A 14,872-nucleotide genomic window follows, 5' to 3' on the forward strand; every position below is an offset into this window, starting at 1 on the left:
GTCTTAAGCGTTTATGCAATCATTTAAGCATTTAATAACTAGTTCCCAGCGGATTTAATAGGATTTCTTCAGTTTTAACAGGTCAGCAGGTGAGAACCACGTGAAAAACAAGGCTGGCTTATTTCTCTGAGGTGAAACACTACTCCGTCCAGAGGATGGCGGTGTTGTAACACTTGAGGAAACAGATTTGTGTTCGTTAAAGGAATTACATTTACACAATCAACTAAAGAATCCAGTTCATGGCATCCAGTCATTCCAGATACATTTCATATAAACATTGTCATATAAACAACCTTACATTTACAAGATTTACTCTGAAGGAACACATTATTATACATATAGAGAGATGATATATTGTATAAAAGAGTTCAGAAATCAATACTCGGTATAATGACCAAATTTGTTAAAATCAAAGAAACTCATCATTTTTAAGTGGTTTCTTATTTTTTTTTAGATACACATATTTCATATATGATCATATATATGATCATATTTTTTAGATACATATATATATATATATATATACACACACACACACACAGTAAAACCCAATAAGTTCACTAAACTCAATACTTTTGTTGTAAACGATTACCTGAGAATTTTAAATTCATGTAATATATATTTTTTAAGTGCAGTGAACTTAACAAATATGTATACATATATGTATTTTATTGACAGTAATTTGTCTTAAATACTGTATACTATTTTAGTTTTAGTAAAAATTACATAATCCATATAATTTCCGCCAACAAAATACGTGATACTATATTATTTTTTGTTACATCAATTGCTTTGCATAATACTTTTACTTTGAATAAGTAGACTTGTATTTAGTCTTCTCTTTGATTTTATTCAAGTATTTTATTATTTAAATACTGATAGAAAAGTAGCTAAAAAGAAAATGCTATAGAGTGAACAGTATTGAGAGCACAGCCAACACAGAGTTACTGTAGTTAAGAAAATGATGCTTGTTCTTACAGCCTACAACACAGAGACCAGGCAGTTAATTATATTGTATGATCTACAACTTTACCTAAGGTAGTCCTACACTCACATCACAATCTACACATATATAATCCTACAGAGCAATTCAAAGCTGTGCCTGCTATAAGTACTGATCACAGGATATTAAGGATTGTTTTCATTACATTAGATTGCATTGCATTTAGCAGACACTTTGATCAGGTATATCAGTACCTGAGATTATCAGTGATGACCAGTATATTAAAGATTGATATCAGTAGGGACAATATTGCTACTGATCATAATATATTAAGGATTGGTATCTGTATTGAGCACAGGATATTAAAGATTGGTATCGGTATGATATTGGTATTGGTAATGCTCGCACAATATTAAGGATTGCTATATCAGTATTGACCATGGACAACATTGATATTAAAGCTTTTATGGGTTGGTATCGGTATTGGTGACAAGATATTAAGTATTAGGATCAGTATTGCCAGTATTGGCATTGCAATTGACCACAAGATATAAAGGATTGGTATTGATATTGATTACAATACATGATTGACAATGCTGGTATCTGAATCAATAGGTTGCTCTGCAGTGAAGCACAGTTTCACACAAAATCCCAATCAGTAAATTAAGCAGAAATTGTGATACACTGATCTACAGTTACCTGAAATATTTAGTTACAGTTATTGCTGCAAAGAAGGGTAAAATCACAGCAGATACTGAGAGCGAAGATTCACATACCTTTGCCACTCAGAAATATGTAATATTGAAAAATTGGGTAATTTTTCACAATACATAATTGACCAAACATAATATTTTTGTCTTGTTTGTTTAACTGGGTTTTCTTAATCTACCTTTAGGTCAAATTTATAGGTTAACAACCTTTCAAGCACCACTGTATCTTTATCTCTCAGTAATGAAGATGGAATGTCTGGATGGATAAATATGTTAAAGGAGACGCATGTCTGCAGTGTATATATAATATTTGTAATATTTGATCATGTTTAGGTGGATGAAAACACCAACTTATCCTTTAAGGTCAGTGTAACTTTTATTCATTTAAATTCCCTAAATACAAAATTAGAAAACTGGATGTGAAATTTTTTTTTTTTTTTTTTACATTTTTTTAACGTAGTGCAGTGTACAATAAATAAGTTTTAAAACATGTTTCCAAGTTTTGTTTTTTCATCTCTGCCCCTTAGAAAATCTCCCACATTTTTAGAATTTTAGAAAAAAAAATTATTATTTTTTAATTTTGCAAGTTGAATTATCTCATCAAATTTGTGTTACAAGACACAAAAAATGACAAATCAGAAAATCGAGAGATTCAACTTCTCTTGATTTTTTTCTTGAAATTCTGTTTGCTAAAGGCTGAAATGGAAAACTAAATAATTAAAAATGAATGAAAAACCATTTAATTTTTCTTATTCTGAATGGAAAAAATAATTAATTATGAATTTAGCTTGATACAGTCAGAAAATTAAACTGCTAAACATTACACTGACCCCTTAACCTCCTCCTCCCCAACCAATGACGATTTACACACACACACGCACACACACACACACACACACACTTTACTGAGATGGGCAGAAATCTGACACCCGGCCTGTCCACACACACACACACACACACACACACAGTCTCCTCCACAGCAGGCTGCAGACCTCCGGCTCGCGCTAGCTCTCCCAGTCCAGCCAGCTCTCACGCGGCGCGTCTTACTGGTTTTTGGACTAAATCTGAACTGGATTCAGACAGGCTGCCCCGAGACTGGAGGATCGCGCGCGAACACGGGTCCAAAAAAGACCCAAAGAGAAGTCCGGCCGAGCTGCTCTTTGTGTTAATGCGCCCTGGAGTCCAGCGCGCGCTGCGGATAATGCTGTGAACGGGCTCTGGTGGTTCTGATGCGCGTTCTGTTGGGTTCTGTTGGCTTCTGCGCGGTTCTACACGTCTCTATTGGGTTCTGCTGGGGTGTATTGTGTCCTGTTGGGTTCTGTGAGTGAGGACTGAGGATGGCGAGTTTTGGGAAGGGGGCTCTGCTGTTCCTCGCGCTCTCGGGATGTTTGGTTCTGTGCGCGTTCTCGGAGACAGCGGCGGAGGCGCACGAGGAGGAGGATCAGAGATCGTGCCAGGGTGCCTTCGATCTGTACTTCGTTCTAGATAAGTGAGTAGAACCATCTAGAACTTCACCTAGAACACTGTTTATACCCACACCTCTCTTACTGCCTCTTTATATACCCCTCTCTCTTTCTTTCTTCTTTCTCTTTCTCTCACAATCTCTCTCTCTCTCTCTCTCTCTCTCTCTCTCTCTCTCTCTCTCTCTCTCTCTCTCTCTCTCTCTCTCTCTCTCTCTCTCTCTCTCTCTCTCTCTCTCTCTCTCTCTCTCTCTCTCTCTCTGGTTCTGTACTGGTTTAGAACTCTACTGTTACCGGGGTCTGTTTGATATTAAAGGGCCCATCCCCTGCCAAACTGCTCCATCCTCACTTTCACAGCTGTGCTGCATGTTGGACCTCCTTAAAACAAGGGGTGGGGCTTCATTCTCCATGGGTTCTTTATTAAAAGCAGTCTTTCCAGGGGTCTTCTTTTAGAAGTGGGGGTGTATTTTACTTTAAAATTTGTATTTTAAAACAAAACAACACTTGACTGATCACACATTATTGACTTCACATTATTTGTCTTCACCTCCTGACCAGTTTAGCACCCAGTGATGCACCCAATGATGTCACTTCCAAGGTGCAGGAGTCCTCACATCACTCAGGGACATGTCAAAAGTCACTAAACACAATACTAGTCCATGTGAAAAGTCTGTCCTATTAGTTTTAATAATCATTGCAATAAACAATGAGTCGCTGGCAGGATAAAGACCCTACAAGACCAGTAGTAAAATTTCCCCACTACTAAATATTCCACAGTCAACTGTCAGTGATATTATATTAAAGAGGAAGCAACTGGGATGCTGAGGAGCATGTAGCTTCAGATTAGATCAATGAGATTAGAGAGTAGAGAGACTTATGGAATGGGTTTCCATGGCCGAGCAGCTCCATCCAATCCTTACATCACCAAACACAGTGGACCAACAACAGCAGATGACGTGTCTCTCCAAACCATCACTGATCATCAGTAAATTTTACATTTCATTTGTAAATCAAGGGATCAGAGTCTGGAGGAAGAGTGGAGAAACACACAGTCCAAGCTGCTTGAGGTCTAGTGTGACGTTTCCACCAATCAGTGATGGTTTGGAGAGACATGACATCTGCTGGTGTTGATCCACTGTGTTTTATTATCAAGTCTAAATTCAGTGTAGTTTTGTTTTCCCACCAAATCTTACAGCACTTCATGCTTCCCTCTGCTACTGACAACTTTTATGGAGATGCGTATTTTATTTTCCAACAGGACTTGGCACACTGCCCACACTGCCAAAAGTATCAATTGGTCTAATATTATATTTAAATTTTCTGAGAGACTGACTTTTAGGTTTTATGAGTTTACCCATAATCATGAACAATACAGTAAATCACTCTGTGTTTAATACATCTATATAATATATGAGTTTTGAACTGAATTACCAAAACTGAATTTAAAAAAATTACATTAACTTTTCACCTTTTTTTGAGATTAACCTATATATATTGAACATTGTGCAGCTCTGATTTAAAAGCACACAGCATTGTAGTGAGGTTCTGCAGAGCTCTGGATCTGTACACGTTCAGCACTGTGTAATTGAAGAGTGTGTTCCTCATTAACCCAGATTTACAGCATATTTACACAACGGTCTGGGTTGGATGGGATTAATTAGTGTTCATCCCTGAGGGCGTGCAGCGCTGTCATGCTGTGTTTCTGTCTTTTAAGAGCACATAGTGTGGAAAACATACATTGTTCTCAAATAAAAAAGCGGGTTTCAGGGTGTAAAGATTGTGAAGTCAATGGAAGTCAATGTAAAAAGACTATATTTCAGGTAATTTTGGAGAATTTCTATTGGTCTACTGACATTTACAAGACATTTCGACACAGTTGAAGGAACAGTTTGTTTGTTCATATCATGTAGTAAGCTAAAAATCAGTAAAAATGGAGAGACTTGTTTTCTTTCATTGGACAGAAATGGTATGCTAACATAAATAGATGGAGCTAAAATGCCGTATGCAGAAAGAATATGAAATGAAATGGAAATGTGTTGGTTTTTGTGATGGTCAGAAAGGAGGCAGCCAATCAGAACTAAACTTGTTTGCATATATTAGTTGGAAATAGCATGTTTTATAGTGTTTTATAGTGGGGTTAAACAGAGGTTAGGAGTGGATAACGAAGAGTTAAGCTTATGGAAAACATGGATATGGGTCTTTTAAATAGAGCTTGTCGAAAACAGGCTGATCTTGATATTCTCTCCGGTCCATCTGAAAGAGAGAGAGAGGGATGGAGTGTGTGTGTGTGTGTGTGTAATGACGCAGAGCGGGCTGGTATGTGTTGAATATAGTTTGCTGAATAAGCAGTTAGGGCCGATCTCGGCCTCGTTCCTCTGCGGTGGGTTTTTTCCACCCGGCGGCCTCAGAGTAGAACCCTGAGAAGAACCCTGAGAGGAACACGTCCAGCCAATCGGCTTCCTTTCTCACGCCAAGACGGACCGGCAGGAGCTTTTTTTTTACAGGACGTTTGCTCTCATTTTCCTCTTTTTGCTTTCTGCTTGCTGGTGTTTCTAAGAGTAAGTTCTGCAGGCCAGGTCTGTCCAGAACCATCCATGGCCTAGTTTTTGGCGTGGGCCTGAAAACCACATGGGAAATGTCTGTGGTGCCCAAATCCGACATCCATCTTTAGAAGGAAAAACACTCTGCATTTTTTACTGCTTTAAGAATCTTAGATCATCCGCAGTGCATCGGAAAGCAACTGAAATCAGCTCTAAATATGTACAATTCTGCTTTATTTTACTTGCTATAAGAGGAAGTGTCATTTTAAAGAGCCCATATTTTTTAAAATATATCAAAAGAAGTCTTTCTTTTATCTTTTCCGTTTTGTTACAGTTTAACAGTGTGTAGACTATGCAAACCTCTTTTTTTGCAATGGAAAAAAAACAATTTTTGCTTATTTTTGGGGTTCATCTGTTCAGTTTAGGTTATTTTTTAAAAAGCACCCTGCACCCTGGTAGTTAATGTAGTTTTTTCTTTTGTCATATTCTCATCTGGTTTTGCATCTTTCTGATCTTTCTCTCTGTGTTTATTTACCCTCTGCTTGTCCCCTGTGTGTATCCCATGTCTCCGCCCCTGCCTTCTGTGTGCTTACCTGTTTATTTGTAGCTCCGCCCCCTTGTTACCCGGTCCCAGGTGTTTCCTGTCGTTGCCTGTGTGTATAAATTGTTCTCCTTATTCCTGTATTCCTGGTCCGTGGTTGTACGTCTGTTTTACGTCAGTCAGGTTATGTGTTCTTTTGTTTCTTCTAGTCTCTATGAACTCTGTGTTTTCTCTGGGGTTTTTTTCTTGTTTATTCACAAATACTCGCAAGTGTGTCCACTCTCCTTGTCTCCTTCCTGCTCCCACCTGACAGCTTTTGTGAAAGTAAATGCTTGGAACCACCTGGCTTTCACTAGTAGTTATCTTAAATAACAAATCTTCATATCTTCAAAGTGCATTATGATATCAATAATTTTTTTTCTAACATAGATACACTGAATACTTTTCCACAATTAGCCAAAATTGTATTAAGCTACATATAATGATTAGAGTTCTATTGAAGATATACCTAAGAGTGCCAAAAAACATCTCCATATGTTTTAATGGCCAAAACTTTTTCTATATATCCCAAACCTTTCTAAATAACCAAAACGTCACAAACCAAGCACTAACCCTGTGTAATTAGCAAAATCTCACCAATTATCACAATATAAAGCTGGTAAAGAGTAAATCTAAAGTGTAGTTTTAACAGTTTACTGGATTGTATCCGGACTCAGGCCGGCTGTCTCCTGCACAGCTCTCCTCATGAGGGCAGCAGAAATAGCCAAACACTTCTAAATGTTTTTATAAGGCTTTGGAAAAAGTGACGTTTAGTAGATGCAGCAGGTTTACATGTGCACTTCTCCAGCCTTCCAGTCCTGCATCGTATCCACTGCATATAAAGGACAAGTCCACTCATATTTACAAAATTCTATAACTCAAAATTACTCAAAAGCTCAACACCATACAACCCAAATTGCTGTAATATTTTCCAGGAAAAACACTGCACTGACTTTGGACTTGATAATAAAACACAGTGGATCAACACCAGCAGATGTCAGACATGTCTCTCCAAACCATCACTGATCATCAGTAAATTTTACATTTCATTTGTAAATCAAGGCACCAGAGTCTGGAGGAAGAATGGAGAGACACACAGTCCAAACTGCTCGAGGTCTAGTGTGAAGTTTCCACAATCAGGGATGGTTTGGAGAGACATGTCATCTGCTGGTGTTGATCCACCGTGTTTTATTATCGAGTATAAAGTCAGTGCAGTTTTGTTTTCCCACAAAATTTTACAGCACTTCATGCTTCCCTCTGCTACTGACAACTTTTATAGAGATGTGGATTTCATTTTCCAGCAGGACTTGGCACACTGCCAAAAAAGTACCAATTTGTCTTATATAATGTTCTAAGTTTTTGAGATACTGATTGATTTTTGAGTTTTCGTTGGCTGTAAGCCATAAACATCAACAATAAAAGAAACAGACGCTAAAAATAGATCACTCTGTGTTTAACACATCTCTATAATATATATGTAAGTATAGGTTCTCATTCTGAACTGAATTACTGAAATAAAGTAACTTTTCAATGATATATATATTTTTTAAGATGCACTAATACGTATTACACTGACATGCCAAAAGTCATGGAATTGAAGTTATTATGTAAATTGACAATGAAATGGTATGTCAGGGGAAGGATTCTATAAGTTGTGAGGTGTTATCCTGTGAGTGAGATTTAACACTGGTCACCATGCTCATGGTAAGACAGCATGAATAAGTTGAAATGGAACATTCCATTTCTGAAACTCTGTGGATATTTAACTAGTTGGTGTAATAGCTTTCAGTGAGGAAGGGTTTTTAGAGGTTCAGGTGTCTGAATTTATTCACCACCACTGTGAGTAATTCTGACTGGGTCAAAGTTCTCTTTTATTTTGTGGAGAATTTAGAAAAAATCAGTGAAATTCCCTTTTTTATACAGTTATGTCACAATAATTACATGAATAGAATTACCGTGATACATTAACCCAGCCTTAATCATTTTAATCAAATCAAATCAAATTTATTTGTATAGCGCTTTTTACAACAGATGTTGGCACAAAGCAGCTTTACAGAAACATGATTACAGGACAAAGAATCAGGCAAAACATTACACATAGAAAATACAGAATACAGAACCCCCAGTGAGTGCGGAGGCAAGGAAAAACTCCCTCAGAGCTGCAGGAGGAGGAAGAAACCTTGGGAGGACCAAGACTCACATTAAAGGGGGGACCATCCTACCACTGGTCAAACGGCTTTTAAATAGAAATTTAAAAAGTCTTTTATACATCTATATAGGTTTTATGTACTCAGGAGTGTAATAGCGCCACTAATGGCTTGGATGTAATCTGTAGTGGAGAGTAAGATGGTCGATGAGCAGCTGATCTGTGGTGGTGGTGGAGAAGAGCTGACTTCAGAAACTTCCATCAGTCTGGCCGGACAGGAGACGCGAGAGCCTGAGGGTCCAACATCGGTATCGGGTCAGACAGGTGGGCAGTCAGTAACTCGGAGGAAGGCAGAGAGATGGAATTAGTTTTGACTGGATTTATGCAAAACTGAGAATATTAAAACATTATCAGAGTGTGGCAAATGACTCCGGCAGAACTGAATAAAACAGCCTAACTAAAGGCAGAGAGCCAGAAGGTAACATAGACATGGAGGCACCCTGAAACACTGGCATCCACCCACTCCACCGTCCACAAACCTGAGTGACCGTGTGCAGTGGGAGAACAACAGCACCAGCATCTCAGTTTACCACAATTTCCTCTGTCCATGAACCCCTGAATCTGCAGCCTTATCTAAAGGGAAAAACATTAATTACCAAAAGCTAAACTAAACAAGTAAGTTTTCAGTCTAGACTTAAAGATTGAGACTGTGTCTGAGTCCCGAACATATTCGGGGAGATTATTCCAGAGTTGAGGCGCTTTATAAGAGAAAGCTCTTCCTCCTGCAGAGCTCCTCTGAATTTTAGGCACTACTAATAAACCAGCACCCTGAGATCTGAGTAATCGCGGTGGTTCATAACAGGAGATGAGGTCTTGTAAATACTCAGGAGCGAGTCCGTGTAGGGCTTTATACGTTAACAGGAGAATTTTATAGTCTATGCGGAATTTGACTGGAAGCCAGTGCAGTGCTGATAGTACTGGACTAATATGGTCAAATTTTCTAGTTTTAGTAAGGACCCTGGCTGCAGCATTTTGAACTAGCTGAAGTTTATTTAAGTTACTGCCGGAACATCCAGACAGTAGCGCATTACAATAATACAGTAGCGCATTACAATAATTTACTTATCGTGAAGAGCCCATTCAAGTGAAAAACCCAGTATGTCAACACAGGATTTATTTTATTAAATTATTTTATTTATATAAGATTCCTTATATATTAACCTTTCACAATAATTATATTGTTGACTTACTGTACATTATACAGACTTACACACAGTAATTTTTGCTAACCCTAATATCACTTATTATTTTTTACTTAGCAAGAATATTACATTAACATGAATGGCCAGATTTGACTTTGTTTAAAAACATATTAAATTACCAATACCAATTTTTTTACAATTAATAATTTAGTTCAAATGTCTAAATATTCCTAAGCATTAACCAAGTTAATTATTATTTAAAACTCTATATTTTTATAATGTTATTAAATTAAATATCGATATTGATATTAAATATCAATATTTTAGTGGCATAAAGATGTTTTAACATGACAATAGCATTGTTTATCACAATAGTATTGTTATAACTGTGATACTATTACGTTATTGCGATTATGTTACGTTATGTTTTGATGTTATCCACATACAATACAAAGTAATGAGTAATATGTGTTAATATTATTTTATGTGACTCACGTTTAATATTAGATCAAAATTCCAGTGAAATAGTAACTGAAACCAACTAGAAAACAATATACACAGAAATAGAATATTGGTTTAAAAATGTGGATGTTAGAGGAGGATGTAGTAAAAATAGTAAAAGTTTCACTTCTGTTTATAAGACAAATTAAAAATTTAAATTAATTCAAAACCAGTTTGCAAACCCAGTCACCCTCCCTTAAAAAAGAAAGAAGTGAATGACATCATCATGCCTGTGAATGGCACTGAGGAACCCATAACACAGGAAAACAAGAATTCCCCCAGTTTAAAAACCTTTTATTTTCAGTACTATATAGAACCTACTTGTTCATAGAATGAAGCAACCATGATGGTCAGCTCATTGGCAACATTAAAACAAGGTTCATTTTCTCTTAAGGTTCTTTAGATAATGGTTATTAGTAACAATAGTTTTTTTTTGTTTGTCCTTTTTTATTACAGTGGTGCACCAAACAGGGTTCCACTATTGCTACAAATCAGCAGAGGTGGAAAAAGTACTGAAACATTTTAATTAAGTAAAAGTACCTTTACTTTGATAAAATTCTACTCAAGTAAAATTAAAAGTACCCATCTTAAAATCAACTCGACTAAAAGTAAAAAAGTACTCAATTTAAAATGTACTTTGAGAAAAAAGTTACATAGTTACTTTTAATTATTTGATGTAAAAAAAGTAAAACAAATCATAAATTAAATCGTTTTTAATGAACTATTATTCCACATAATAATTTAAACTTTTCAGGCAGTTTTTGTTTAGACCACCCCATAAAACATTTTCAAGAACAAGTGGCATAGGTTTCTATGATCAATTTTTTTTTTAAAGTCATATAGACTATAAACAGTATATAGTTATAGTTTTAAAGGTCATTGTTATATTTTAACTTGCCATTGCTATGCTTTAACTGCTATTTATATATTTTTTTAACATTTTTTAACATTTAAGCAGATTGTTTAACGATATAAATACTTTCCACCACATGCTTTCACAGGTTTGATGTGGGAGTTTTGAAAGCTGACAGCTCTGTCCGGCTGGGCACATTTTGCATTGCATGAGGACGTTACTGCCTCCACTTTATTCCACGCCCTGCCCCGGCGCATCCGTGCCTTTTTTTTTTTATTCAGACTTTTTTTTTCCCCCAGAATTTTATTTTTTACTCAGTAATGAGGAGTTTTCCAGTGTAGCGAAGTAAATTACTTGTGTCAAAATGTACTTGAGTAAAAGTAAAATTACCTACTTTAAAAAATACTTAAAAAATTACAAATTACTCATAAAATCTACTCAATTACAGTAATGTGAGTAAATGTAATTCATTACTTTCCACCTCAGTGGAAACTATTGAATGATGCATTTTTTATGACTGCAAGCCAAGAAAGTGTTACTATTCCAAAACATTTCAGTGTCCTTTTGGGTTCTACATTATAAACATAAGGGTAGTCTCCTAAGACTAGGCTTAAGCTCTATATGGGAAACTGTCCCTGTGAGTTCTACAAATCACAAATCATTAAAAAGGAGGTGACGTGTAACAGTTTGTAAAAAGTCTACCTCAAAAAGGGCCTTTTTGAAGAGCTACTTTAAATAAAGAAAATAAGGGTCCTCCAAAAAAGTCATAATAATGAGATACATATTCATATATCATCATTCAAATTAAATCAAATCAGATTTATTGTCACATTATAAGAGTACAGTTGTACGAGTGAGTGAAGAACATGAGTGCAAGTTCACACAGTATACAGAGAACAATATTTACAACACTATATACAATTAAGCAATAGAACACTCGAGGTCGTGTGTTATCACGAATAACATCACGGCTGTGATTCGGTCGTAGATCATCACAGCCGTGATGTTATTCATGATAACACACGACCTCGAGTGTTCTATTGCTTTTATACAACAGTTTATTTTTACAAAATGAATAAAGAAATCAAAGAACTTTAAGAAATTCAGTTTGAACATGATTTAATATGGACTGTGCCTTCCGCCAAAAAGTAGTTCCACCACAACTGTAACAGAACTGAAACTTAACTACAAAACGGTGTATGGTTCATACAGACTAACACCACGAAAGTTAGCTTGAAAGCAAAATCATAAGCGAAGATGGTAACGTTAGGACCGTGAAATGACGCTGATACTCTCTCCTGCTCCGTGGAGTCTTCTTTTTTTTTAGTATTTCTGCCTGTTTTGCTGGGTGGTGTTGGTTTTAGCATGCCGGCTGGACTGTGATTAGGTTAGCGTAGCTTGCTTTTTAGCTCAGCATTAACTTAGCTTAGCCTAGCCTGGCTGGTTAGCGTTCTGGCTATCAGGCGGCATTGGCCGAGCGATTTTCTTTCCTTTTTTCCACGAAAGACGAGCCAGTGCTGCGGGCTGTGGGAGAGCGTGCCGCGGCTAAGTGCTAGCCTGTGCTAAGCTAACGCTGCTGCGGGTGTCCTGTGTTTTATACGCCGTTACTCAGCAACGCGTCGGCGGAGTGATACAGGTTTAGTGTGAGAAGGCCGTGATGTTATCACGAATATCATCACGGCTAGATCACTTCTCAACCAATCAGATTGTGAGGTCGGAACTAACTGTTGTATAATTAAATATAAACAATTACCTTACACAATAACATATGGTATATGTACATGCACTATGTTCATTAAAATAGATGGACAGATAGATCCCTTCCTCTACATGTGGTCAGTCAGTGTTACAAGACCAGGCCTCCTGTCCAACCACAGTCTATATATATATATATATATATATATATATATATATATATATATACTGTAGATATTACAATACTATATACAGTGCAGGTGTACATAATTTAGAGTATGTGTGTGGAGGTGAGGACATTCAGTAGGTGACTGAGTAGCTATGAGTAAAGTGCAGGTACAGAATGAGATGTGTGGGAGGTACAGGGAGCAAAATGCTGTTTGTGGGATAAGTATGGGAAAGTTTGGTAGGTGCTGTGTTTAGTAAAGTTCACATGAGAGCAGAAGTAAATGGGAGCTTGCAACATAGCAGCCATACTTAATGCACCATCTTAATTACATAAAATACAAAAAAAAGAAATTAACTTTATAAAATAATTTTTAAGAAATATAAAAAGTCATAATTAAGAGAGAGAAACTCTCTTAAATTATTGAGTTATACAACCCCTGGCAAAAAGTATGGAATCACCAGTCTTGGATGAGCACTCCTTCAGACATTTCATTCTGTAAAACAAACTCTGATCAAAAACATGATACAATAATAAGGTCATTCCAAAGTGCAACTTGTTGGCTTTCAGGAACACTCAAAGAAATGAAGAAAAAACATTGTGGAAGTCAGTGAATGTTACTTTTATTGACCAACCACAGGGAAAAAAATATGGAATCACTCAATTCTGAGGAAAAAAGTATGGAATCATGAAAAACAGATAAACAAAAGATGATTCAAAATACATCACTAGTATTTAGTTGCACCACCTTTGGCTTTTATAATGGCTTTCAGTCTCTGAGGCATGGACTTGATGAGTGACAAACAGTATTCTGCATCAATTTGGTGCCAACTCTCTTTGATAGCAGTTGCCAGATCAGCTTTGCAGGTCGGAGCCTTCTTGTGGACCATTTTTTTCAATTTCCACCACAGGTTTTCAATTGGGTTGAGATCTGGACTATTTGCAGGCCATGACATCGACTGAATGTGTCTTTGTCCAAGGAATGCCTTCACTGTTTTTGCCCTATGGCACGATGCATTGTCATCTTGGAAAATTATTTCATTATCTCCAAACATCTGTTCAATTGAAGGGATGAGAAAACTGTCCAAAATGTCAATGTAAACTTGTGCATTGATAGAAGAATTAACCACAGTCATCTCCCCAGTGCCTTTGCCTGACATGCAGCCCAATATCATCAAGGACTGTGGAAATTTGGTTGTTTTCTTCAGGCAGGCCTCTTCATAAATCTCACTGGAACGGCACCAAACAAAAGTTCCAGCATCATCACCTTGTCCAATGCAGATTCTTGACTCATCACTGAAGATAACTTTCATCCAGTCATCCACAGTCCATGATTGCCTCTCCTTAGCCCACTGCAGTCTTGTTCTTTTATGTTTAGGTGTCAATGATGGTTTTCTTTTAGCTTTCCTGTATTGAAATCCCATTTCCTTTAGGCGATTTCTTACGGTTCGGTCATATACATTGGCTCCAGCTTCTTCCCATTTATGCTTCATCTGTTTAGTTGTACTTTTTCGGTTTTCAAGACAAATGGCCTTAAGTTGCTTGTCTTGACGCTTTGATGTCTTTCTCGGTCTACCAGTACGCTTGGCTTTAACAACCATTCCATGCTGTTTGTATTTGGTCCATATCTTGGATACAGCTGACTGTGAACAGCCCACATCTTTAGCAACCATGCGTGAAGAGTTACCTTCTTCAAGAAGTTTCACAATCCTCTCTTTTGTTTCAAGAGACATTTCTCTTGTTGGAGCCATGGTTCTTGCCACTCTAATTCGTCCATCAGCCCTCCAAGGTGTCATGACTGCAGGTGTTTTTAACTGCAGACTAATGAGCAGATCTAATCTGAGGCAGGTGTCCATTTAGGGAAAGGAAATTGACTGGGTGTGTCCTTATTTTCTACCTTCAATTTGACTGATTCCATACTTTTTTCCTCAGAATTGAGTGATTCCATATTTTTTTCCCTGTGGTTGGTCAATAAAAGTAACATTCACTGACTTCCACAATGTTTTTTCTTCATTTCTTTGAGTGTTCCTGAAAGCCAACAAGTTGCACTTTGGAATGACCTTATTATTGTATCAT

The 14,872-nt window shown here is 37.0% G+C and overlaps 1 protein-coding gene across 1 annotated transcript in view; it reads left to right on the forward strand.

Moving 5' to 3' along the window:
* Nucleotides 1–2,586: 2,586 nt before the first annotated feature.
* The window catches only part of antxr1c (ANTXR cell adhesion molecule 1c), a 58,527-nt gene continuing 46,241 nt past the window's right edge, over nt 2,587–14,872 (forward strand). The window contains exon 1 of the mRNA XM_022669309.2: nt 2,587–3,142. Within this exon, the coding sequence (XP_022525030.1) occupies nt 2,991–3,142 (152 nt within the window). The 5' untranslated portion in view covers nt 2,587–2,990. The remainder of the gene's footprint in view (nt 3,143–14,872) is intronic.

Source organism: Astyanax mexicanus, chromosome 15 (assembly GCF_023375975.1).
Source record: "Astyanax mexicanus isolate ESR-SI-001 chromosome 15, AstMex3_surface, whole genome shotgun sequence".
Classification (NCBI taxonomy): Eukaryota; Metazoa; Chordata; class Actinopteri; order Characiformes; family Acestrorhamphidae; genus Astyanax; species Astyanax mexicanus.